Source organism: Agelaius tricolor, unplaced genomic scaffold (assembly GCF_023055355.1).
Source record: "Agelaius tricolor isolate 1412-34295 unplaced genomic scaffold, bAgeTri1.0.p SCAF_8, whole genome shotgun sequence".
In the NCBI taxonomy this organism is placed as follows: domain Eukaryota; kingdom Metazoa; phylum Chordata; class Aves; order Passeriformes; family Icteridae; genus Agelaius; species Agelaius tricolor.
The window spans coordinates 45882713-45908644 of NW_027269268.1; the positions used below are offsets into that span (position 1 = coordinate 45882713).

Consider the following 25932-nt stretch of genomic DNA (forward strand, 5'->3'; position numbering starts at 1 on the left):
CGGCCTGTGACAGGCCCAAGCTCGGACCCGCTCTCCTGCGGCCCCGCACCTGCGCCGGGGGCGGCCCAGCCCAGCCCAGCCCCGCCCAGCGGCCGGGCAGGGCCGGAGGGGGCCGGACGGGGGCGGCCCCGCGGAGCGCTCGCTGCCCGCTGCGCGGATCTGGCGGCAGGGCGGGGCCCCGGAGCTCCACGGCGCGGCGTGCACCGTACCGCCCCCGCCCGCCCCTTCCCGGCGGGAAGTGCCCTGCTCGCAGAGGCCCGCTCGGCGCGGAGGGGGAGCGGCGGCGGCGTCGGGAGCGCCGCGGCCATGAACGCGGAGAACCAGGGCTGCAGCGAGCGGCTGGTGACGGCGGCCTACGTGCGCCAGGGGGCGCAGGGCCGCCGTGCGCACGAGCTGCGCCTGCGGGCGCTGCTGGAGCAGGTAAATGGGGCCGCCGCCCCCCGCCCTGCGCCCCGGGGCCGAGCGGGCACCGCCGCCCCTGGCAGCACCGAGCAGCCCCATCTCTGCCACCACCGTCTGCAGTGGGGCAGAGCTGACCCCCCGCCCTCCCCGCACCGGGTTCGCGAGGGCAGAGCAACCTCGAGCCGCCCGTCGGCCCTCCGAGCAACCGGGTCGGGCAGGGAAACCTCCCCCGAGCCGGGCTGGTCGCGGCGGCCCCGTGCAGCCCCGTGAGCGCGCAGGCCGGCCCGGGTCACGGACTCTGCCCTCTGGCACGGCGGCACCGCAGAGTCCGGCCCGCGAGAGGCGAGAGCCGCTGCCGGCGCGGCAGGGACCTGACGGAGTCCCAGAGTGAAAGGCCGCGTTTGGCAGGAAGCGAAAATTACTGCCCTGGGTTGTGCGTTTGCCGAGAAAGGCCCAGAGAACAGTTAAATAAATGTTTAAAAACAGTGAGATACTAGCACATTGTTGCATGAGATAAAAAGCGATACTTGTAAGGTGCCAAAACAATGTATTTCATTCCCTCCAGCGTATAAAAATCATTGTCATTGAATTAGCAAATGTTTCAGTTCTTGAGCATCCTCAGTCTAGTGTTGGAAACAGTCATCTACTGTTTCCACCTTAACTTTGATACCGCACTTGATAAACTAATCAGACTTACTAAATTGGCTGTTTTGTTGCTGGGGCATGTGAAAAAGCCTCTGGACCTATAAAAAATCTTCACGGTTTTATGGGTCCCTGCTTTGAGAATCTTGTCTGCAATTTGCAAAGATGGGTGCAGTTGTTAATTCAGTAAAGAGCACAAGAAAGAGCAGGTTTCTTCTTGCAGGTTTTGACATATTTTGGAAATGGTTTCCTTCCCTATTAGATAATAACTGGAAAGTAATATGTGTAGATAGGAAGATGTATTACATTAAAACTATATTTCCCTTCTGCTCATGTTTTTGGTTCTCTAATATCTGAATATCTTCCCTTTTGTGCAGTTTTCGCTGTTGAGTTCTTGTAGTTGTACATCATGTCTAGGGAATACATCAAATAATCTCTAGTCTTTTAGGGAGTAATTAACATGTATGCCCTGCAGTGGTTTTGTATGTACCATAGAGAACACTTGAAGGTAAAAGATATCCTGATTGTTTTAATGTCGGGATGTGCTAATGTAATTGTATTTAACACATGGAAAAATCATTATTTAACTTTTCTCTGAATACAGCTTCATAACATTAGATAGTATAAAAGAGAATAATGAAAATACAGACTGCTGCTTTGCATGAGAAAGAAGGGTAACAATTATCAAACAAGTTGCATAAAGTTTTGTTAATTTTTCATTTCCAAATTTCATATTTTTTTATTATTGTTATTATTAAGGGGAAATGTCCTGAAGATGGATGGGATGAAAGCACCATTGAATTGTTTCTTCATGAACTTGCTATAATGGATAGCAATAACTTCCTGGGCAACTGTGGCGTTGGTGAGAGGGAAGGAAGAGTGGCATCAGGTCTTGTTGCCCGAAGGCATTACAGGTACAAATTATTGACTGTTTTGAATTATTCAGGTTATTATTAATGCTTTCCTATGGTGTATTTTATGGTGGTTTGTTTATCTAAGACCTTGGTAGCATTTGAGAAAAATAATATAATGTGATAATTGAATTGATACAGCTTTCTATATTAAATTTTCCTTAATAACTCTATAGAAAGTCTTGAATGAAGCAAAAATGTTTTGTCAGGATTATGTCCTGTACATTGAATTTGTAGAAGCTGAAGTTGTTGAGTTGTCCTTTACAAGGGAAGCAGAAATAGGGAGAGATCTTACTGTTTTAAAATAATCTATGCATTACATGCCTTTTATAACAAGGTGCAGCTTTTCATCTGTGTATTATTAAAAACTACTGTACATTGTAGTTACCCATTATTGAACATCGACAGTGAACAGCTATTTGTATTTTTTAATATTTGTTAATAGCTTTATAATGTGATTAGTTGATAAGCAGATGAAACCCCAGTCCATCTATAATAGATTTTATATGAAGTAAGGAGATGTCTAAAGACAAAAAGTACTTTTATTAGCTTGTAGCCCTTCAGGCTTACTTAATGGATATGTTGGATGCTATAATTTTAGAGGCTCTGCATTAATTTCCTTATGAATGTCCTTTTTTGTATGTGTGTGTTGAGTGCTGTGCTGAGTATCTTGCTGTGATGTTTTATCCAGCAGGAGTGAATCAAAGTGAAAGTTCCAGGATGTTTCTCCTCAAAAGATAAACACAAAAGTATATTAGAGACTAGAAATTTAGTAAGCTTGGTAAGCACATGGAGGCTGAGTTACTTAGGCTTGATGGCTTTCATAAGCCCTTCAGTACCATGATAAATTCATGTTGAAATCCAGTGATACATCAGTTTGGCTTTTTTAGTTTTGTGTGCAGCTCTCTAGGCTAGGATATGCATGGTAGGGGAGGGGAGCATATCTGGGGAAGTTCTGCTTTTGGACAGTGCTGGGGAAATTGTTCCTGGCTCCTGGCCAGAGGGAGCCTGAACTGGTGCTCACTGCTGCTGTTCCAATGCAGCTCTGGTACCTGGCATCTTGCCTCTCCTGTGAGTGTCAGCAACAGCAAGGTGTCCTCCCCTCCAGTTATTTCTGCAATAAGTTTTACAGGTGACTTGGGGAGTGATGGAGGTAGAGGGAGATGGTTTTCAAGCTGTCTCTCCTTTTAGCCTTAATAAAGGGGCAGTCTTAGGGAAGATTACTTCTCAGGAAGCAGTACGTAAGTGCACAAAATAAAAAGTACTGATATGAGACAGCTATTAAGAATATAGCAGGAATGAGGGAAGAAAATATTTTGGGTGGAGTATTATATGTAAGTTTTAATTAATTATCAAGTGTTTGTTGATTTCAACTTAGCACTTGAAACAGGAAAATAAATTTAAGATGTAAAATCATGCTCCAAGAAGTTCTGAATGTCATATACTCATTGGACTGCATTTTATTCTGTTGCCAAGACAAAAAAAAAGAATTAAAGCCATAAGTAGGTGTATACTGTTACTAGCTTACTTGAGCAGCTGCTGCATTTCAGCCATGGCTAAATTCATTCTGTAAGCTTGTATTCTATAAATTACTTCAGGATCCTCCACTCCTGAACTAAATAATGTTCAATATTTACAAACACAGTTTATAACCGTAATTTATAAACAGAATTCAGAGAAACATATTATTCCAAGACAGATAACATTGAATAGCAAAATGATAGATGAAGTGAAGATGTGCAAGATGGGCAAAATGATACATATATCCATGTATATCACTTTGTATGTATTATTTCCTTGCCTTATGGAGATGAAGCATTTGCCAAGGGAGTATCTATAATACCACTATGCCTATGCTACCCTACACTACAGACAACTAATTTTTGTTTTCCTTGGTTGTGTGTCTGAACATGTCAGCATTTATAATGCTATTTTGACAAACATCAAGAAGTGCTGAGGTGTTAAAAGGAAGCTTAAAGGGAAAAGGAAAAAAAAAGGAAACTTAAAAGGTAACCTGCCAGAGGCTAAAGGTGTTCCTGCTGTGGATCTTCTCAAAGTTTTTACTTGCATGCAGGAACATTGTTAATCTACTGGTACAAAAAAAAAAAATTTTCATACAAATGTGTACTTTGTTAAAATAGAATTGATTGTGGCAGGTACTGATGTGTACAAAGTTTTCCACAATTATTTATCAAGTTGAATTCTCTTCAGTCAGCAAGGTTTATGGCTTTGAAACATGAAAATCCTGATGTGTGTTTTCAACTTCTTTTGTCTAGGTTGATCCATGGAATTGGAAGGTCAGGTGATATTTCTGCAGTACAGCCCAAAGCTGCAGGTTCCAGCCTTTTGAACAAACTTACTAATTCAGTAGTTCTGGATGTTATAAAACTGGCTGGTAGGTGTAAATTTGAAAAATCTCTCATTTGTGAAGTTACATCATGGATTCTTCATGTTAATGTCTGACTTGCTTTTACATGCAGGTGTCCGGACAGTGACCAGTTGCTTTGTGGTTCCTATGGCAACAGGCATGAGTCTAACTCTGTGTTTTTTAACATTGAGGCACAAGAGACCAAAGGCAAAGTACATTATCTGGCCACGTATAGACCAGAAATCTTGCTTTAAATCAATGATAACTGCAGGTAAGAAGGTAACTGATTGATGACACTGTGTGTGTTCTTCCAACAGATATGGAACTTAGCTCTATCAGAGTGATCAATTCATATCCTTGTAGTAAGATACAAAAAAGGCCTAAGGCATGGTAGTTCTGCTTTATTTGTGCACTCCTGATTTCTAACATGTAATTAAAATGTGCATGTTGTCTTCCTAATGCCTTGCAAAATGCAGGTGTGTGCAGAGGTAGATAAAGGAGTCAAATGAGAACAATACTAAGGAAGTTACAGTTCACCCTCAGAGTAAGATACCTAATCTACTGTCCTTAGAGTTATGTAAAACCAAAGCTCATGGTTCAAATCTCTCTCTCAAATTTTTGCAAAGACTAGTGTCCTAGGAATTGTGATCAGAAGGTGACAATCTGTCTGATTGGCACAGTCTTTTCTCTTAGAATCTATTAAAACAATAATAGCACAATGTGTTTTTCAAATGTATACTGTCACTAAACCCCCACAATTAGTCAGATTTTTTGTGTTATATCAAGTTCTTGCTTTTTTTGATCAGGTTTTGAGCCTGTAGTGATAGAAAATGTAATAGAAGGTGATGAGCTACGGACAGACCTTGAAGCAGTGGAGGCCAAAATCAAGGCTCTTGGTGCTGAAAATATCCTTTGTGTGCATTCTACAACATCTTGCTTTGCTCCAAGGGTACCTGACAGGTAAGCAGTCTTGGTAAGAGGTGTGTTATTTGTTACTCTTAAAACAAACATCCTCCTTACCCCCCAACAACAACAATAAAACCCAAACAACACCTCCATGTTTTGACCGTCCATCTTCCTAAAATTGCTTCTGCCAACAATTAGTAAAGGTTCTTTTATCCCCTTCCAGAAAAGTATATTTGAAAAGTGAGAATTACACAGAAGATTTTTCTTCTGTTATGTAAGTGAGGTTAATGTTGCTCTCTTGTGGTGAAATTCATGTCATTTTGCTAGTGGTTTTCATAAAATTTCATGGAAGTAGTAAAAGTAGATTCTCATGGAAACATAATCCAGGAAATGTAGCTCCATAGCTAATGCCATTTTCTTGATGTTACTGTTGCCTTTTCTACTCTCCTCCACAAGCATAGGAAAGAAATGTTATTGACTCTAAAATGTGGCAAGTAAAAATATATTTCACTCTCTTCTCCTACCTTAAAAAGTCCTCCAGTATTTATCATAGGTTAACCTAGTTGCTAGAGGGAAAGATGGGAGTTAAAACCATATAATTCTGCCAGAATACTATGAACATTGCTTGAAGTTGACTTGCAGATTTATTGGCTAACTTAAATCACAGCTATCAAAACTGAATGGTTGTTTTATAGCTTGGGTAAATGAATCTTCTCCTTATCTGCTTCCTCTTTTTGACATGCTGCTATTGTTTTGTCCTCTACAACTAAGAGATGAATTATTAGGTAGTGGCACTATGTTATAATATACCACAGATATAGGGAGATTTGAATGTACTTTCTGTTTAAAAGAAACTGTCAACTATTGAAGGCCATAACCGTCATCTTCCTATGGGAAGGAAAACCCTGACAGCATTTCTGGAGGGTGCAATTTTAAATGTCTGTTTTTAAATATCTGCATTTTTAAGGCTTTATTTAGTTGTGGTGGCCGTGTTTTAAAATTTTTAGTAGTTTTATGGCTGCCATACCTATGGCTTTCCTTTGAAGTACTATTTATCTCCATGGGGGTAATTCTCTAGTGTATAAACCCTCTTTCTCAGTATTCTACCTGCTGTTGCTGTAAGGTGTTTGTAAAACTACTGTAAATATAGTAGTTTGTAAAACTACTGTATTTAAGAGAACCAAAGGGAAAGTGTCCTTTTCAGTTGGTCTGTGTACTTAGCAGAATTCTCTTTTTACTTTCAATAGTAGAAAAAAAGAACAAAGCTTTCTTTTCATGAACTTTAACAAACAGGAGAGAAAGAAAGGAAGAATAAAGTGGGAGATACTTCTGTATTTGTGACTATTAAGAACTTCAGTAGCCAACTTCTGTTAATGCTTTATTTTTATGATATGATTAGTAGCATTTTCAATGCTGCATTCCAGGCCTTGGAAACAGGTGCAGGTGCATACAGGTGCTGTGCATCATTTGCTTCCCTTGCATACTAACACATTCTCTTCAAACTGTGGCATCCTCATTCTGTATTGCACAATGGATCCAATTGTTCAATAGAATATTTTTAGGGAAAAAAGACTTTTCTGTTTTCAGTACTTGTAGAAGATAGGTTACTGCTCCTTTAATTTTCAGAAGGTGAGAAAGATGTACATAGCTGTACACCCTCTGTGTTTGTAGTTTGGTGAAATTGTGTGCCTGCACTTGACAAGAAGCCTGTAAGAGGGAAACTGTGTTCCTTTGAGTCTCTCTAGAGGGTGAGGAATGTGTCTGATTAAGAACCAGCAGGTCAGAAGGCAAAAACTTTGCCCTGCATAATAGATTTCCTCAAGTATTCTATTAATGAGGGGAAGCCACATGAGGAGCAGCTGAGGTCCCTTGGTCTGTTCACTCTGGAGGAGACTGAGTGGAGACCTCATTGCAGTTACAAATTCTTCATAAGGGAAAGAGGAGGGGCAGGCACTGATCTCTTCTGCGTGGTGACAGTGACAGGACCCAAGGGAATGGGCAGAAGCTGAGCTAGGGGAGGTTTGTTTATGTTGGATATCAGGAAAAGGTTCCTCACCCAGAGGGAGGCTGGGCACTGGCACAGGCTCCCCAGGGCAGTGGTCACAGCACCAAGGCTGACAGAGTTCAAGAAGCATTTGGACAATGCTCTCAGGTGTGGTGTGACTGCTGGGGATTGGGCTGTGCAGGGCCAGGAGCTGGCCTCCATCATCCTTGTGGGTCCTTTCCAACTCAGAATATTTTGTAATTCTATGCTGATAAATGTGAAAAATTATTGGAAATGCAATTCCTCACAATTATCTTGACTGTAGAAGATCAATATGTACATTATATTGCTGGTGTTTCCTAATTATAAAGTACTTTTGATTTTTTTAGAGGATAATATGGTAATGATGATTTCCTAAGAATTTATGTTTGGAAAAATTAATTTGACACTTGCAGCAGAATTTTGCATTGCAGAACAACACTAGAAAATGTAATAGAAATAGAATGCAAAGGAATGTCACCTCTTGGAAAATGTTTTCATACTCTGTCACATTTTATATGTATGTCAGTAAATTACAGTGAGAGTCTGTACAGGAGGAGATAGAGTAAAAATGCATTGGAAGCAGAGTTTCCTGATTTTTTTTTAAAGGTAATATTACCTTTATCATCACTTTAAATTATTTTATATTGCCTAATTTTTTCAAATAGATTATATTTCTAAAATAGATTCAAAAGTTTGGGGAAAATCACGAGTAATTTTTTTTTTAATATAGCATGATTGGAGTGCTTCAGAAAAGGGTACTGCATATAAGTATGTTTAAAATGCTGAAGGATCTTACTTAAAATGATCAGTGTGCTCACATAAACCTCAATTTGACTGATTAATCAATCCAGGTTGAGCTCACTGAGATTTCGGGGGGTTCTAAAGGCAAGTGAAGAGTAAACAGCTGAACAAATTTTCAATTTGTTGATGTCCATATTCAGACATTTTAGGGCTTTCCATTCCTTTAAAGAATTTAATTTTTCTTAATCAGTTTATCTGAAGCATGAAATTCCAGCCAAAGGATCAAAATACTAGTTCTTTTGAGATAAACAGAAAAATATAAAAACTTCCTGTTACAGGATGCTTTTGATTCCCAAGACACTGTTGAAACTACTATAGACTTTTCATGTTGAATAATAGAGAAAAGAAAAAAGTGACTAGCTAAAGCTATGCAGTTAATAGTAAAGAAACAACAACAAAAAAAGCTTGGATCTAAAGCTTAATGGTTTGGGATATATTAACTGCTGTGCAGACAAAACTTAAAGTGAAGCAAGAAAAATGTCAGACTAGATCAACAATTTGCAGGATATGTAAAAGCCAATAGAATTTTCATCTTAACTTTTTAGCTTAAGGTGACAAATACTGCCTTGAGGTACTAATCAAGAGTTACTTTTCTCATTCTCACTTCCTTGTAGACCTTTCAGTCTTTTAATGGTCTGACTTGTAAGTTGAGCTACAGTAATCAATGCTTCTCTAAATTATGATTTTATGCTCACAGGCTGGAGGAGCTGGCTGTAATTTGTGCTAATTATGACATTCCACATATTGTCAACAATGCATATGGAGTTCAGTCTTCAAAATGTATGCACCTTATCCAGCAGGTAGGAGCTGTGTATTTCCAATAATATTTTTTTATAGCAAGTATAAGTAAATTTGTGATTGTAGACAACCTAGCAAATTTTATCAGATGCTTCATAGCTTTGAGAGAAATCCCATGCATGTCTGACATTTGAACAATTTTCTGGGAAAGCACAACAGACAGAAAGAGAATTTAAGCATAGTAGTTATTTCTATTACGTGCTTTTTATGTAACCTTAAGTTTATTTAGGTTTTTGTATGTTCATGTGTCTTTATAACGGAAAAATATCCTTAATAAGCTTTCTTAAAATATTTCCTAAAGTTGTTGACCAAAAGTGACATAATGGATCATACTTGAATAGAAATGAAGCCTTCAACAGAATGAGTTGCAAATTTTTAATTGAAGGTACAGAATTCTCCAGCAGCACTTGATAGACGTTGTCACTGTTAAAATATTGTTGGCACAGAGAATGGCTGAGGAAACTGATTTAAGTTCAATGTTATGCTCAAAAAAGTTTAAGTTCTGTTGCTGTTTAGCTTGAAGAGGATGTTGCTTGATATCTAAGATCAGTCATGAAACAGAATTCTTGCATTTTTCCTCATTGTATTGTATGTACATTGTTCTTTAATATTCTTTTTTCTGTTACCTATTCAAAAGAATAGGGGGTTATATTTTAATAGGATCCAGAGGATCCTGAACTATTAGTAATGTAAGATATGCTGGTTTTTTCTTTTTTTCTGATGGCTAAGACATTACTTACAGGACACAGACCAGCTTAATGTACAATTGTGAAAGAACATCATGTTGGCATTTCTAAATCCTGAAAGACTGAGGGAGTTTATGAAATAGAAAATGCTATATGCTTTATTTGTAATGTACTTAGTACATGTTTATTGTATTTAACTTGCTCAAGTTTAGTGAGAAACTAACATGAATGAGGCTGTGGAAGTGCTGGGGTTTGCTGCATGAAATGTTCTAATGATAAACATTTCAGACTAAAATGCTACAAATACAATTTTTACTGTGTTTGTTTTGATGTTTTTTCTAGACTCAATAGGTTGTTTGTTCCTTGCATATGCAAATGTATATATTTGAGCTCTGATTTGTTTTACATTTTATTACAAAACTTTATTACCATTTCATGTTGTGCTTTTCCTCTGGTGTTCTCCTGTCAATTAAATCAAATGGTAGCAAATGGCATTCATGTTCCCAACAAAAAGCTGACAAACTTGGAGTGTTTTTCCTGTCTTCTGTGCATTAAGCTATCAAAATATAGAACTAATAAATGAGGTTTAGTTGGCTCTGCTTTTTTTTCTCTCTGTTTGCCACAGGTATTAACTCTGTTTCTACTTCTTACATTTAGTATGTAGTTTCAAAAATATGTGTATTTGCATATACTTTGATATGTATGGGGTTTAACCTACTTTTCAGGTTCTTATGCTTCATACTTTTTAATTGTACAGTTCATAGTTACATGCCACTCAAATTGAAGGTGTACTGCAGAATCTACATTTTTTCCTTTGAAAATATGAGTGGTTTGGTATAAGGATGTGGGGAATATCTGCTATAAGAAGGTACTTGAATCTTGCTTTTGAAAGCAGCCTTAGAAGAAGGAGTGCTGTAATAAGCCTGTTTGTTTAATGCAAATTTATATATGTTGAAAATTTTATATAAAAAATTTTATATATTGAAAAAAGCTTTGCTAATGAAACATTAACTCGTAGCCTTTCATTGTGAGAATTGTAAAAAGTGTTCAGGATTGAACAGTTTTAACTGTATAATTCCCATTGAGGCATTTCTTTTTGATTGTTGCTGACATGGAGCCACACTTAGACTTGCAGGAACTAAAATTGATATTTTAAATCATAGCAAAATGGGAATTTGTAAGGTTCTATGTTAGGCAGACAATGGTACTAATAGTAAGCAGTGCTAAAAGAGGTAATACTGTGATTTTTATGTTTTGATCACAAATGCAGTATCTGAGAGTTTCAGGAATTATATTTATTTTAGCTATACTTTTATATAGTTATTATGCTATCCAATTTCCCTTAGTTCTAATGTATGTTGTGGATTTATATTTTTTTTTTGTCTTTTTTGATAAAGGGTGCTCGAGTTGGCAGAATAGATGCTTTTGTTCAGAGCTTGGACAAAAATTTTATGGTTCCAGTAGGTGGTGCTATCATTGCTGGCTTCAACGAGTCCTTCATTCAGGAGATCAGCAAAATGTATCCAGGTAACTAGTTCATGGGCTGATTTCAGCCATACAGAATTGCTGTAGAAAACTCGATTATCAGCTTTCTTTCACATAATTTTTTTTTTTTTTGCCACTTTAATCTGTACATTGGGGTTTTTTTTTCAGGAAGAGCATCTGCGTCTCCTTCTTTAGATGTCCTCATTACACTTCTGTCTCTGGGAACCAGTGGCTACAAAAAGTTACTGAAAGAGAGAAAGGTAAGCTTTTTGGCAAGCAGTATTTTCTTGAAGTCAGCTGTTAACAAAGTCTTGTTGCAAAACTGCTTTGTGTAGTAAATCCAGTTTCTGTCTAGAAAGCCATTGAATTAATCTGAGCCAGAGCTCTGAATCTGGAAAGTCAGTGTGATACAATTACTTCTTGTCTAAATGGTGCTCATGAGTAAGCATGATTTCCATGTTGTTGTTTGTTCAATCCAGGAGGCTAAACAGAGGGCCTGTACTACCTTGTACAGTATTCATGTTTGTTGTTCCTAAATGTGAATAATATAGTAGGATTTTGTCCACAAAAACTGAAATGGAGAAATACTGTACTGTTTTATCATGGTCACACTGCTTCCAGCACAGGAGATTGGACACCCAGAGTAACCCCGGGTCTGTGCTCTTCCTCTTTTGTCCCTATTGTGCCTTTGTGCTGTGATAGTGCTTAATTAAATGTTTGTGTGCCACATTCTCTGGAGAATCACAGCTTCTGGTTGGCTTATAAATACTGTGCATTGCCACAAAAAGAGAAGAATATTGTCGTTTTAGTTATTCATCTAAACACACAGCTTAGTTTCTTCTCTGCTTTTCACAGACTATAGGTTTTAAGTTGGGTATAATTGCACTGCACAAAAATCCAGTGCATGTCAGGTTGGAAATTGTATATTTTGAGTTATCCTTAGTTCTGGAATTAATACGTCTGATTTTTCTCTCTTTTTATAGTAATGCAGAAGATTCTTTTTATAGAGTCTTCATATAAGGAAATGCTGTGAATTAAGCACTATTAAATTAATAATTTTAAGCTATGCATTATCTGTTTCATTATTCTATTTGAAAACTATGTTCCAGTTGTTTTCTGCTGACAGTTTGCTGCTGTCTCTGATTATGTGGCAGAGCAGTAGTTTTTGCTGCTGTGACTTATTTCTAGCTGGTTAAAGGGCATCCATAAACTCTGTACTGGAACTGAGGTCCCATAGGAATAGCTAGGCTATAGAAAACCAAACCAACTTAGCAGCCTTACAATGACTAAGAAGTGATCTGTGCAACTGAAGTGAAACCAGCTTGTGAAACACTGAAAGCAGTTACTTTTGCTTCTACTGCAACATTTTATTCTGGACTGTTGTATGTATTCTGATTTATGTTTTGTGTGTTCATTAAAAGCAAATTGTATTTTTCCCTTTTACTGCTATGTCCAGAAGAATCTCAAGTGAATTTATTGTTTTCTATGAAGCTGATTTTGTTGTTAGATTTCTACCAGTAGCTGATGTATAAAGGGCGTGAGAAATATTGTCCGAGTCATAAATAATAATTCTTTCATAAATGTCTTAATGAATAGCTGTACACTTTGAGTCATCTAATTTTCTTGGAAGTAGAACTCTAAAGTGAATACAGTATTATATTTTTACAACTTCAGGCCTTTTTATTTCAAATGTGAATATACACTATAAACAGAGCCTTATATATGGCATAAATATGTTTCTTTTATTGGATTTGCTGTAGAAAGAGAAACATTTTTGCTTAAATCTGTTTGTTCCTGAATTGTAAAAGTGCAATAGTGGTAGTTTATTGCCTGTGCTCTGAGGAAGCAGAGGCAGAGCTATTAAGCTTCCAGCAGGAACTATTTATAGCTTGACATTGAGTACTCCTTTCTATATTGGTGCAGCTGCACCTACTCACACAAAAAAAATCAGCTATAAAAAACTTCAGGTGTATTTTTTTTCTTTCTCTTTTTACCTGATCCTTATTCATATGGATGTTACTTCAGGTTATTTGAGCTTAGGCCAGAAAGCCCAGAATATTACTGAGAAGAGATTAGTCTCACACAAACAACTAAATAATCTGCCCAGTTTTTATTCTACACAGATTAGCTATTTAATACAGGAAGGGATGTACATGGAGTGAGATTTTTTTGACAGGCTGGGAATTGTGGAGTGTGCAATTGTCCAAGAGTATGAGATTATAGGTAGTAATATGAAGAAGTACTGACTTTTTCAGAATTCCTTTTTATATGTTCATGTGATGGTTATAACAGTGGTATTCTAATCTCAGTAGATGATTCTCAGTCCTTTTGCAGTGCAGATAACGGTTGGTCCATAGTCAAATTTGTTGATATCTTTGCTCTTAAAGAACTTAATGTAAAGGTTGTATTTTTATAGCAACTTTAGATGCCTCAGTACAGGTTATGTTATGTCCTGTATTTTACATTTCTAGGTCATAAAAGTTGCTATTTTCATATATGTATGTGTGTGTCTAAACCAGGCCATGTGAAGTAAATATAGTTGTTGCACTGTGTAATGGCATAAGCAGGCTTAGTTATCATCTCAAATTTCATGGAGAACAAGAGCCTTGTGTTCAGGGTTTGCATTCAGAACCCTACAGGCCAGGTTTAACACCTGCTATTATCCAGTATGGTCCTTCTAATCCACTTAACTAATTATTATACCAGTATTATTGAAGAGGTGATGGTTTTGTTTACAGCAGTTATGGATTTCCTCATTAGACTTAACAATCAAGATAATTCTCATTTTCTTAAATGCATTTCTGTGTTACTGTGGGATGTGATAGAGCTTTTTATATTGGTATCCATCTGTCTGCATACTTTGAGAGTAAAACTGGAGTTATTTTTATGTCCTTATGGAGTATGTATCTAAAATATTTAAAATCATACCGAGTGGGAGGAAATTGTTTGGGTTTTACAATTCAGTATAATACTGGGTTTATGTTTCATGAGTTATCATTGATGTAGTTGTTCTGATTGGAATAAATTATTTGCATAGTTCAGTATGAGTTTGTATTGCTGCTCTACTTACAATGGAAGAAGAGGAAAGACATTTATTGAGGGACATTAAAAATGTAAAAAAATCAGCTATTCTCAAAGCAAGGTAGATAGTTGTTACTCCTCTTTTTTTTTTTTTTCCTTAGTTGGCTTGTTACACTGTAGCATGTCAAATATGAGAATATTGGAGGATTTTCCTCATGTGAGGTATATGTAACCATATTCAAGCTTTAGAGTAGCTGGAGGCAAATTAGTTTAAATTAACTGCTTTAAATTGTGTGTAATTAAACAAATGCCGAGCACAAATGGAAATTTCAGAGAGGCCTCCATACTAAAAACCTGTGTTGAAGTGTGGGTCATAGAGTCTGAACTGAAGGTCTCACAAGTGCTGAAGAGAAAATGTGTTGATTGCTGTTGTTAAGAAAGACCTTTAAAAAAATGTGAATGTTAGTGTTACCAAATCAGATTGGCAAGGCTTACTGGGCACTTTGTTAGATACTGATGATATAAAGATTTCAAGGTTCTGTAATTAATTTCATGTTTTTAAAACTTTCTAGTGTAAATCCATAACAAAAATTCTTGCAGTGCAAGAGAATCTGCCTAGGAGGGTGTGTAGTATGTGCAGGTGTCACACACATACACATGTATTTGTCATGTGTTTGGCTGCATTTCAAGAAACTGAGCCTCCTCCTGGGTGTCCATGCTCAGCCCTGCAGCCCCTCTGCTGGGTGGGGTGGTGCACCAGGGGCTCTGCTCAGATCACAGCTCAGAGCAGGAGAGGTGTGATGGCTGCATTATAAAACAGCTGCTGCTGCAAAGGAAGGTGGGACCAGATCAGGGTCAGGCAAGTGCAGGAGAGCTGGCAGTCTGTGTGGAGGGTGAAGAGGCTGTAAAATGACTCCTGTGCAGTGTGCTCTTCTGCACCATCCCCAGCTCTGTGACCATTCCCTGAGGACATCTCGTCTTTTCAGGTGACAGTGACACAGGGAGGAAGGCAGAGTGTTACAGACTCAGGGTGTAAGCGAGCTGGGTGCTTAGAGTCAGCTAGGATAGTTTCAGCTCTGCACAAAAACTTTCCTGCCTTCATCAATTACCTCTTTGTCAGCTGGTATGGGACTGATGGCTTATTCAGTACCTGCATTTTCTTTTTCTCTGGAGTTGTTGGCTTTTTCCTCACTTGTTTTCCTCCTGTTATTTTTGCTTGCAAGAACAGTGCCTATCACAATGGAGCAAATGAAGAGTCACCTATACTAGTGTAGGTTCTATTAAAAATAGTTTCATAGTGTAAATATAGTATGATTCAGATATTTTTAATGATTGTTACAACACTTCCTGAAAATATTTTTGTATATGTATGTGAAAGTAGACTGTTTCATCCAAAAAGTTGAGTTATTTGGCCTGTTTGATGCAGACAGTGTTGTTGACTGGTTCTTTGTTTTTTAAGGTGTTTTGTTGGCTTAAGTGCTCAAAGAACCAGAAGTGAAAGGCACTTCCACATAGTTTAGCATTTGTCTAGCCTAATGAGTTTTTTTGATAAGTTTCTAAGGTAAAGGAGTGAATTAATAATGAAACTTAACTGACATTTAGTGCTTGAGTTGTTCAGTATAACTTCAGCATAATATTTGGCTTCTTTGGAGAAAACTTGACTTCCTGCTACAGAAAATCTATTATGTAGGAGCTCAATTATATATAATTGCTTAGGGTGCTTATAAATTTTCCATATATGAGAAATATTTTATAATGGAGGTTGGTTATAGATTTGACCTCACAAAAATATTGCTTTAATCCTTTTTTTTGGAGAGGAAGTTAATCTATTTTGCAACAAACTTTTGAAACTATAAAATGTCTAGAGGGCTTCCAATAGAAAGATGCAAAATATTGTTCATAAAACCAGGAAACTTTGAATTTGTGTTCATGTAGCTTTAGTCAAACTGGTGAAAATACATACTTGGGGTTTTTTTCCATCTTTCCATTATCCTTTGTTTTAACAAATTCCTATGTATGTTAGGTTACTAGATTTAAAAAAATCTAGTAACCTAATTTCATTGAATAGATTTAATTAAATTTAACATATTTATGCAGTGGGTAACTTTTTATACCAACTTTCAGTAATAATTCCAGTATTCCTTTCAGCAGTCCTTTCAGAGTATTCCTTTCAGCAGTCCTTTCAGTAATACTTTAAGAGATGTATCAGAGAATTTCCTAGATAAAACACACAAAAATTATTTGGAAATTGGTCTTGTTCCAGTATATTTTTTCTCAGTACTAATTTCAGCAATAGTATCTCCAGAGAATTTATATGTGAATTTATCTCACAATTTGTGTATTTCTACAATAGTTTGCTTCAGTTTTAGAAGTAAATAGCCAGCAGAGGGAGCACAAATTAATTTATGATTTGTATTTCAAAATAAATACTAATAAAAGGCTAGTATATTAGTGATGCTTATTATGCTTTCCATAATAAGCTAGTGATGCTTATTATAGAAAGTAACAAATTAATAATGTGCTTAAATACAGTGAGGGACCAGAAGTGTCTGAACATTTGAAACATGAATATTTTTCAGCTTCTGTGAGTGAACCGTAAATAAACTCTGAACTAAAACCATAAAATCACTTGATTTATGAGAAATAAAAATGATTCTTCACAGATTTCAAGTTCTGATAATTCAACATAGATACCTCTCAATTTTTTTGGTTTTTTCAAGTATTACAGAAGCTTTATGCTTTTGTGGATAGTTGTGTCAATAGCCTAATTCATTTAGACAGTAAGAGGGTATTTTTTTCTCTCCATTTGTATTTGTTCTGTGATATTAGGAAGTACAGGTGGGGAGCTGTGTTCATTTAGTTGCTCATGAAGGGAGGCAAGGTTTCCTGCAGGGGTTCAAGAAAAGCAGCTGTAACATTCTTCTAACTTAGGTACCACAAACCTCATTTGGTTTCATAAGACCTTGGGGAGGTTCTGTTCAAAAGCACAATGTTGATCACAAGCTGTAATTTATATCTGTCAGAGTCCATAGGTCAAAGCAGGATACTGCTCTACAAACAGAAGAGGTAATTCTATTTAAAGAATGAAAAATCACTTGTCAGGTCCAGAAATTGATGAGGATGCTTAAACAGGCAGTCACACTGAAGCAGATAAGCAGGACAATTTTTATGGCCTCAAAGAGGAGAAGCCTGGTGTTTAATATCTTTTAAAAAGGCTACCCAGTGTCTGTATGGTTTTGCTAGTTTTTATGAGAGACTAAGCATTAAAAAGGATGGAAAAAATGCTAAAGCTTACAATAAGAATGGTGTTTATTCTCACTCTGCCCATAAGTGTTTTGAGCTGATATCTGAAGAGGAATATATTAAACTGAGGAAGAGCATGAGCAATTATCATAGCTTATTACAGGGGAAGAGGGAGGATATAAAATACAGATGAAGTAAGAGAAACAGCCTTTTATGTGCAGTGTGGCTTGTATCTGTGCCAAAGTATTTATGAATCTCAGTCTTATGACACTTTCACAATAAAGGTGCAATCCAATTAAGTGATAGCAGAAATTCAGATATTTCCATTCTTATAGTCAGCTTGAACAGGAGTGGGGTCCTAGGGAAAGGACAGACTGCTCAACAGAGCTGAGTATTCAGGAGAGTGTATATTGTGTGAAACAAAATACAGTCAAATGTGTACTTATAGTCTCTTTAAGAGACTGGATTTTTATTCTCATACAGAAAAAGAAATCTCTGCACTAGGGGGAAATGTGGTTGTGTGATACATGGTAGCAAGATATACTGCTTTTAGTCTGGAATGTATTAAAGGAGAGAAGACAAAGTAAGGAGCAGTTTGCCCAAATGTGGCCATCTGTGATGGCAGCAGTTCATTCTCAGTGGTTTAGGGGGCTAGGGCATGGGGAGGCTCTTGAAAAGTAGTGTGGGGTAAGACCTGCTGTGCAGTGGGAATCTCTTCAAAACTTTTTACCTCCCTAGGTTTCAGGGCCACAGAGAGAATGAGTGACATCCCAAGCACATATATTAGACCAGATAGAGACTTTTGTATCAGCTTGAGAGATAAGAACAGTGCTCAGGAAATGGAGCTGTTCCTTTATAGAATTATTTCAGAGAATTGTCTGATCCACTTACTTGGTACACATGAAAAGAGAATCAACTGAGCACCTGTAGGATGTAAAGGAGACATAACAGTTTTGTGAAATAGATGCTATTTTCTCTGTTTGATAGTTAATAACAAAAACATTGCATCTTTTTTTCAGGAGATGTTTTCATATCTTTCAAGTGAGCTGAAGAAGCTGGCAGATAACCACAATGAGAGACTGTTAGACACACCACATAATCCCATTTCCTTAGGTAATTGTTGGGGTTTTAACTTTAAAAAAATCTAATATACTGTGGATTCATAATGCATTTCCACATACCATTCCTACATATTAAACATCACTACACTCTACTCAATTGAATAATAATTCAATAAAGTTACTAAAAAGGTTATCTACTATAAAAGTAGTGTAGCAACTTGGACCCATTATTTTGCTCCTGTCCAACATATTCATTTGACAGAAATTAATTCAAGACAGGCTGAAGATGTTAGCATGTAGTAATACTTCATAAAAATTAGATTTAAAATTAAATTAGGGTATAATATACTCATCCTCTTAGTTGTAAAAGAAATTATGGAATTCCTACTCAGGGTATTTATTTTGACCAAAAATTCTGCTCAACACCAAAATAATACTGCCCACCTGTGCAGAATCTGCCTACAGTCTAACCAAGAAGTAATCTGTGACAGCTTGTGGAAAAATTAAAAATTATATGTGTTTCTTTTTTTTTCTTTGTATGTGAACACAAGTATGTGACTAGATTCTTGCTGTTGGAAAGCAACTTGTCATTTGTGGTAGTTCTTTGGAGAAAAAGTAGCTTTGTAGCAGTTTTAACCTGACCTTATGTTACTTTAGCCATGTCATTGAAGACTCTAGATGAAACTAATGATGCTGCTGTTACCCAGCTTGGATCTATGCTTTTCACAAGACAAGTTTCTGGAGCTAGGTAAGGATATTATGAATTTAAAAGATTGGGGGAGTGTATTTGCATATATTGTAGGAAATCCTGTAAAGTGATTTATACCAATTGTGTCATGATTACAGAAGGCAGCCTAATGAGTTAGAGAATAATCACCCTTTGTCATCACTGTTATAGAGCAGTCATGTCTCCCTGCCTGAGTTGGCAGTGAGGCTTTCTATGTCTACTTTGGTATCCTAAATAGATGATCTATGCCCATTTAATTTAGTGTCACTATTCCCTTGTATCCCTTGATTTCATTTACTTTCCAGATGTTGTCTGATCTTACAATATAGGTGTAAGCTACAGTGGAGGATCTTTGTTTTATTTATTGCAGCACAAATATGGTTATGCCGGATGTCAAGGGAATAAGCTTTTAATATCCTACACAGCTTTTTGTCAAATGGAAAAAAATTCTGCTTTCTGGAACTAATTGTGTTAAAAAAATTTAAAATTAAAAATCTATAATCTGAGCCAGTCTGAGCTGAATTTATTCTTAGAGACACTGTTAAAATGAAATGCAAGCCAAATAATCTTTAATGATTTTGGTTTAAACCTTTTAGAAGAAGAGAATGATTTAAAAATTTGTTTTGGCAGCATTCCTTAATCTGCATATTACTGCTGCCATGCTAACTTCTGCCATAGCCTTAATGTTATTTTTTTGTAGCAGAGCTGAATGTTTCCACATCAGAAGGTATGCTTCATTAGCCTGGATTATTCCACTTCCTGCACAGATGAATGACAGTAAATCTATATGTACTGTGGTTAGATGCACTTTTTAATTTGCCTGCCCTAACCTTGGCTGGTCCTGTAATTTTAACCATTTTAGGCTGAAATTTTTTGAGTTTACATTTTTGAAGTTAAAGCTTTCAAAATCTTTCCCTGATGTGAAAGTTTCAGGTTTTCCCTTTTGTTACATAAGTAAATATTTTGTAATATATGCTGTTTGACCTGGCATTTCAACAGATTTTAAGTTATGCTGGTATTGAGCATCAGTGGTAGGAATAGCAACTCCCTACTTCAATAGGAACTTTTGTAATTGTGTTCAACCTAGAGTACCACATAAAATGTCAAGGCATCTTTAACTGAATCATGATTTTGTTTGTTTGTTTCAGGGTTGTTCCCTGTGGGTCTGTACAAACTGTGAATAACTACACTTTTAAAGGCTTTATGTCACATACAAATGACTATCCTTGTGCTTACCTCAATGCTGCCTCAGCAATTGGAATTAAAAAGCAAGATGTAGATGTATTCCTGAAAAGACTTGACAAGTGTTTGAAGACTTTTAGAAAAGAAGCAAAGCAAGAAAAAACTATAAATGAAATCAGTGATGCTAATGCAGCTACAGAACAACTTGAAGACTAGAAGATACAGATTTAGTAACACAGGAAGATAAGATTTTGTCTGAAATATGTCAGGTTTGTATTGGGCTAGAACTATGCATCTGCACTGCAGAAATTTATTCTTGATCTTATGTTCTTTTTATTGAAAACCATAATAAAAATTTGGATGGAATTCAGCTTTAAGAAAGTAGGTGATACTCTCTCCAAGAACAAGGGACCAGACACAAATTCTTTTTGCAGTGTATGAAAAATGCACTTAATATCTGCCAAAGTAAAGCTTTATGTTCAAAGACTTAGAGTTTGCCTTTCAATCTGTGTGTGGCTATTTGGACAGTGTTTACCAAATCACAGTATCTTTAGTCACATGTTTTTGTTTAACAGTATTGTCTGTGGCAGTGACTGAATTCCCTCCTAGATACAGACCATCCAAGCAACATTTCTCTGCTCTCAAAATACTTTGTTTTTCATAAATGAATGTGTCACTTTTAATTTCTTTTCAAAGATTTATGCAAATGTTAGGATAGCACTTACTAAATACAGTGTTCAGACTGCATGGTAAATGACAGAGTTGGAATAGTAATGTTTTTCAGGTGTTCTCACCTGTCATGAACTACCTAGAGCTAGTCAGCCTCCAGTGGCAAAGAGGAACCTAGAGTACCTCATATCCTGTCAGTACTCAGCTCTTGAAAACATTTGCATAGTTCAGCAGCCCAAAGGGGCTTTAATACTGAATGTCAGGGATTGTGAAGTTGTGAGGTGAAGAGGTACAGTCACTGGGGGGGTTTGGCTTTGGTTTTTTTGTTTTTGTTCTTCTGATTTGATAGGGTGATCAGATCAAAAATTCACTGGAAAGGAGGAATACCACGTAGGAGTAATGCAGTTTTAAGAGCCAGTGAGATCTGAGAGTATTTTGGCATTTTTAGTCCACTGTTGTTGAAATAGATATACTTCCATTTTTGTAGTGTCTCTTGCCATTGGCACTGTTGCTTCTGTGGATCTGTGCAGTTGCTGATTTGAATTCATTAAGCAAACAATAGATTCAGAGTCTGTTCCTCAAACAAAGGTTCCATATCACTGGAGTGACAGTGCTGCAGGTTGCAAAATGTGTATTTATTCTTAAACGTGGTTACTACATTGTACATAGCTTCTATGTAATTTACTGTTCAAAGTAAGCCTAATGTTCAAAGACATTTTCTTTGTTTGTCTGTAACATAGTATTGTTCAGGATACCACCATTAATGAGTTCTAAGTGTCAGGAAATGTTTTATTTACTTTGTTGAGTGGGATCTGAGGCATGTATCCTTCAGAGCCCTCTGTAAATCACTTTATCAAAACAGTGATGCTTTTGAGAGATTGTCTGTCCAGCACATTCAAATGAATTCAGGCAAGAGGTGATGCTAGTATGTGGGAGTTAATAATGTGCTGATCATCATGAAGGTGCTCTCTCTTAATGAGGTCCCTTGTATCTTCAGCTTAAGTTGAACTGCTGTTTCCACATTGTTATTGCTGGAGGTACACATGAGATTGATTAAAGCTTGTGCAGGTACAGCTCCCCAGACTGCAGTCACCATTGTTGTTTGCTGTACAAACACATCCTTGGAGACATGTCAGGTAACTTGGCCTCTGAGCCCTTGTGGCTGTAAGGAGATGTGAATAGCTTGTCTTTTCTTTCTTTCTCCCTCTTTCTTTCCCCTCCCTCCCTCCCTCACTTCCCCCCCCCCCACCTTTTTTTTTTATGAGAACATGCTGTACCTCAGTTTTTCCAGTCAGTAAAACTTGCACAAACTTTGGAGCCACATCTCTGCAGCTTACTGCCTCAGTATTCTGTATATTGGAGCAGCCAGTGAAAGCCACCAGGCTTTAGTAATACCTTTCTTCCTGATTTTTGATATTGCCTAAATGAGTATAAGTTATTGATTTAGATGACCAGTCATAGAATGTGAATGGTAGCACTATTAATACAAGAGTTTAGGGAGATGTGTGATAGCAGCTAAAATGAGCATTTTGATGAGTAGTACTCTGATTCTGAATAAAGGAAGTAGCATTTGCCTTCTCTGAGAGGAAGACATTGCTGCCTTTTTTGGTCTCATAATTTATTGTCTGCTGAAAGTAATTCAGTCACTTCTAACACAGATTGAACTGCTTCCTTGATTAATGTTTTTTTCTGTCTTTGAAATGTTTCCCATTTGCAATCAAAGCTGAAAATTTCAACAAAGCTCTGAAAAAGAGTTCATAGACCTAAATAGTTTTTGGTTTTTACTTCTTAAACTTTTTTTTTATTAAAAAAATAAGGTGATGGCTTTAATTGAAAACAAATACAAAATTATATTTTGTATCATTTAAGTTCTTCACAGATCTTAGGGAAGCCACCTGAAGTGAGAAAATCTAAAATATTTTGAGAAATGTGTCCCACCACAATGTAAGAACTCTTGAACTAAGTGTTCAGGTTATATTGCTTTGGTAAGCTTTTGTACCAGTTTTCAGTTCTGTTTGCTTGCTTTATCCCCATAAATGTCTTCAGTTTTAATTAATATTAATCTTTTAGAGACAGAACCATTCTATAATGTCACATAAATATAAGGAAATTTTAAGTAATTCAAATGGCAATATCCTTTCAAGTAAGTGGAGAAGACGTGGTTCTTTACAGTGTATCTGAAACAGGAGATTCAGTAGAGAATAAAAAGTATTTTTCAAGTAAGGGTATAAATTTCTTAGTCTCTGTTCAGTAATGTCTATAATAAAGTAGTGAAATAACACTGGAGCATGTACCCATGAGCAGAGGTTTCATTTCCTTTGTATAACAGTTACAGGGAGATTTCATGGCTATGGCAGCTCTTGCCCACTAAAAGCAGTCCTGTGAAAGATGGCAGTGGCCAAACTGTGCAAATAACAAATACATTAGCAGTATTTGCCTTCTATGAAGATCTCTCCAGGACTGTACAGTGAAGTAGAAAAGCTTCTTAATTAAGTTGCAGCCCTTTTTCTAATCTCTACATACACACATCACTAAAGGCTTTCACGTGGCTCAAAAATCTGTGAGAGCCAACTTGCTGCCTCCAGCTTCTACATTCTGAGGGAGACATCTGGGAAGGCTGCCTGGGCTCCAGAACATACTCAGGGCTCATAGAGCAGGAATCCTTAGTAGAAACACCAAGCAGAGATGCCCATTTAGTAAGGCTGTCTCACAGCTATTATTTATGTATCTACCTTTCTCCATCATCTCTGGGTCACAGCATGTGCAAGGCTAGGGTGCAAGGCTAGGCAGGGACTGCTCAGGTTGCTGCAGCCTGAATCACCAAAGTGGCTTTCTCCTCTTCAACAGGGCCTGCAACTGTTGTGTGAGATGCTTTTCTTTCCCTCTAATGTTGCATCTTAGACTATCTGGATCTATACAGGTGGAAGAAATGAGGGAGCAGATGGCTCTGCCTTATAAAAATAGCACTGGGATAATAGAGTGCAAGTGAATTGACACTGAATGACCCATCTCACAGGCCCACTCTTAGTTTACTTTTTTTTTTGTAGTATCTGAGATAATCAACAAAACAAAGGACTTGGAGCAATAATATTGCCTATTTGTGCTTTGCTCGTAACAATTGCCTAAGATACAAAGCAAATAAAATCTACCAGATGCAGCAAATTCTCTTGAGCCTAAGAAAGCAAAATTGTAATGTTGCAAATGTAAATGCTGGCATTGCAGCTTAATACACATATAAACCGAGCAATCTATATTGTGTGATCATCATTTTTTAAGAAAGGCTGGAGCCCAGAGACTAGCAAATGTTCTCATCTGCAGTGTATCAGCAGTTCTCAGTCTTCAGCTGCTGTACAGATAATAATTCTAATTGAAGAATCATTACATGGATCCATATGTGAATGATAGATGGGCTACAGCTTTTTGGTCATGATACTTTAAAAACTGAGTTGCTGCTTTTACTTTTATAAGGGGAGATTAGATTGCCTCCCCCTGCTTTTTTTAATGCAACATTTTAATCACCCTGGTCTGACAGGATTTGGAATCTGAAGGGAAAACAATTTCTATAGCTGACAATTTTTTTAAACAATAGCTATTAGAAGCCTTGAATTGGTTACAAAATGACACTCCACAGAGAACCTTTGTTCAAATGTTTTTAATTCTGAAACTAGTGCTTGAAAAATTGTGTTCCATGTGCTCTGTAGTAATTGTTTTTCATATATTATACTTTTTTTCCCCCTCAAAGATAACAGCACACACTTTAGTGCAGTCTAATAATCCCTTTTAAAAACCATGGTTAAAAAGGCATTTGCTCCATTACTCATCAAGCATCTGTTGTATCAAAGAACTGGTAATATATTTATCTTGATGGATAAGCTTCAGTGTTCTGGACCAAGTTCAGTGTAACTGGACCAAGCTTTCAATACTCCTTTGGGGATCCTAAAGTCAAGTTCATGGTCTAATTAAGATGGGTGTGATAATTATATCTGCTGCTGAACAGGAGTCTTTCATCAAACCGCATTTCAACTAAATTCAAAGCGGATCCAGTTCAGAAGCTGAATTGATTTCTTAATGTGGATGGTGGAATTTAATTTGCCTTTAGATCCTGTATTCTAATCCAGGCAGAATTTTAACTGTTTGATTTTTAATGTAACGTGAATAGAAAGAATCAGGGGTTTCAGCTGGGTGCTGCCATTCCTATTACTTGTTCTCAAAGGGCTACAGATACTAGGCAGCTGTCTTACCCCTGTGCTGTTTGGAGGGTGGCATTGGTCATGTACACGTACAATGACAGCAGCAGAGGTGTGTGAGTGTTATTAATCTTCTTCTGGGTACCCCAAGTAGGAGCACACCACTTGGGAATTCAAGATGAACGCGTAGCATTACTCCTGATCTGTTTTCTCCAAAAACTCTTTCTGAGGTAAATTTCTTGTGATTGAAGTGTACCAGAGGAATACATGGCCAAAATAGAGGAAAAAGGAGCAAGGTCTCCAACACTTTTGAAGCTTTCTATGTTGGTTATATGTGTTTGGCTCTTGTGATGTATAAAGCCTATATTGCTATGGAAACTCATGTAAAGAACGTTTGCAGCCATCCTTGTCCCTTACCTGAACTATTTCTGTGCTACCTCTGTAGGGACTGGGGCAAGGTGCACTGCTGCAGCACTGCAGCTGGTGGGTCACAGGTGCAGTCCTGAGCTCTGGCTGCAGGAGAATTCAGTGCCCAGTAGGGGAAAGCATTCCTGCTTTCCTTTGATATTGGGCTGCCAAGCACATGGGAAGTGGAACTAGTCTGCAGACACAGCTACTGTTGAGGAGTTAAACCTGCAACTTTCTGGAGTCTGAGGAACTGCAGAAGGGAAAAGAGCTTAGTTTGGTCTACAATATGTCAAATTGAGAAATGTAGCTGTTGAGGGAAAATAATATGTCTGTTATTTTCTATAGAAATGTCTTTTAAAAATTGCAACATACTGTATAAATTCTTTATTAAATACAGATCTGCTTACTA

General features: G+C 37.3%; 1 protein-coding gene across 1 annotated transcript; it reads left to right on the plus strand.

Moving 5' to 3' along the window:
• On the plus strand, window positions 1-25932 carry SEPSECS (Sep (O-phosphoserine) tRNA:Sec (selenocysteine) tRNA synthase). The gene is made up of 11 exons (XM_071432605.1): window positions 1-420; window positions 1804-1958; window positions 4232-4350; window positions 4436-4594; window positions 5130-5283; window positions 8754-8856; window positions 10938-11067; window positions 11194-11285; window positions 18309-18402; window positions 19008-19098; window positions 20226-25932. Exons 1-11 carry the CDS (start codon window positions 307-309, stop codon window positions 20473-20475), a joined length of 1461 nt encoding a protein of 486 aa, XP_071288706.1. The 5' UTR covers window positions 1-306; the 3' UTR covers window positions 20476-25932.

What these genes read in the sequence shown, in the direction of transcription:
- SEPSECS (XM_071432605.1), top strand. Translation starts at nt 307, where the DNA reads ATGAACGCGGAGAACCAGGGCTGCAGCGAGCGGCTGGTGACGGCGGCC. An exon ending in AGTTACTGAAAGAGAGAAAG is followed by an intron (nt 11,286 to 18,308) that starts GTAAGCTTTTTG and finishes TCTTTTTTTCAG; the next exon opens with GAGATGTTTTCATATCTTTC. An exon ending in AGACAAGTTTCTGGAGCTAG is followed by an intron (nt 19,099 to 20,225) that starts GTAAGGATATTA and finishes TGTTTGTTTCAG; the next exon opens with GGTTGTTCCCTGTGGGTCTG.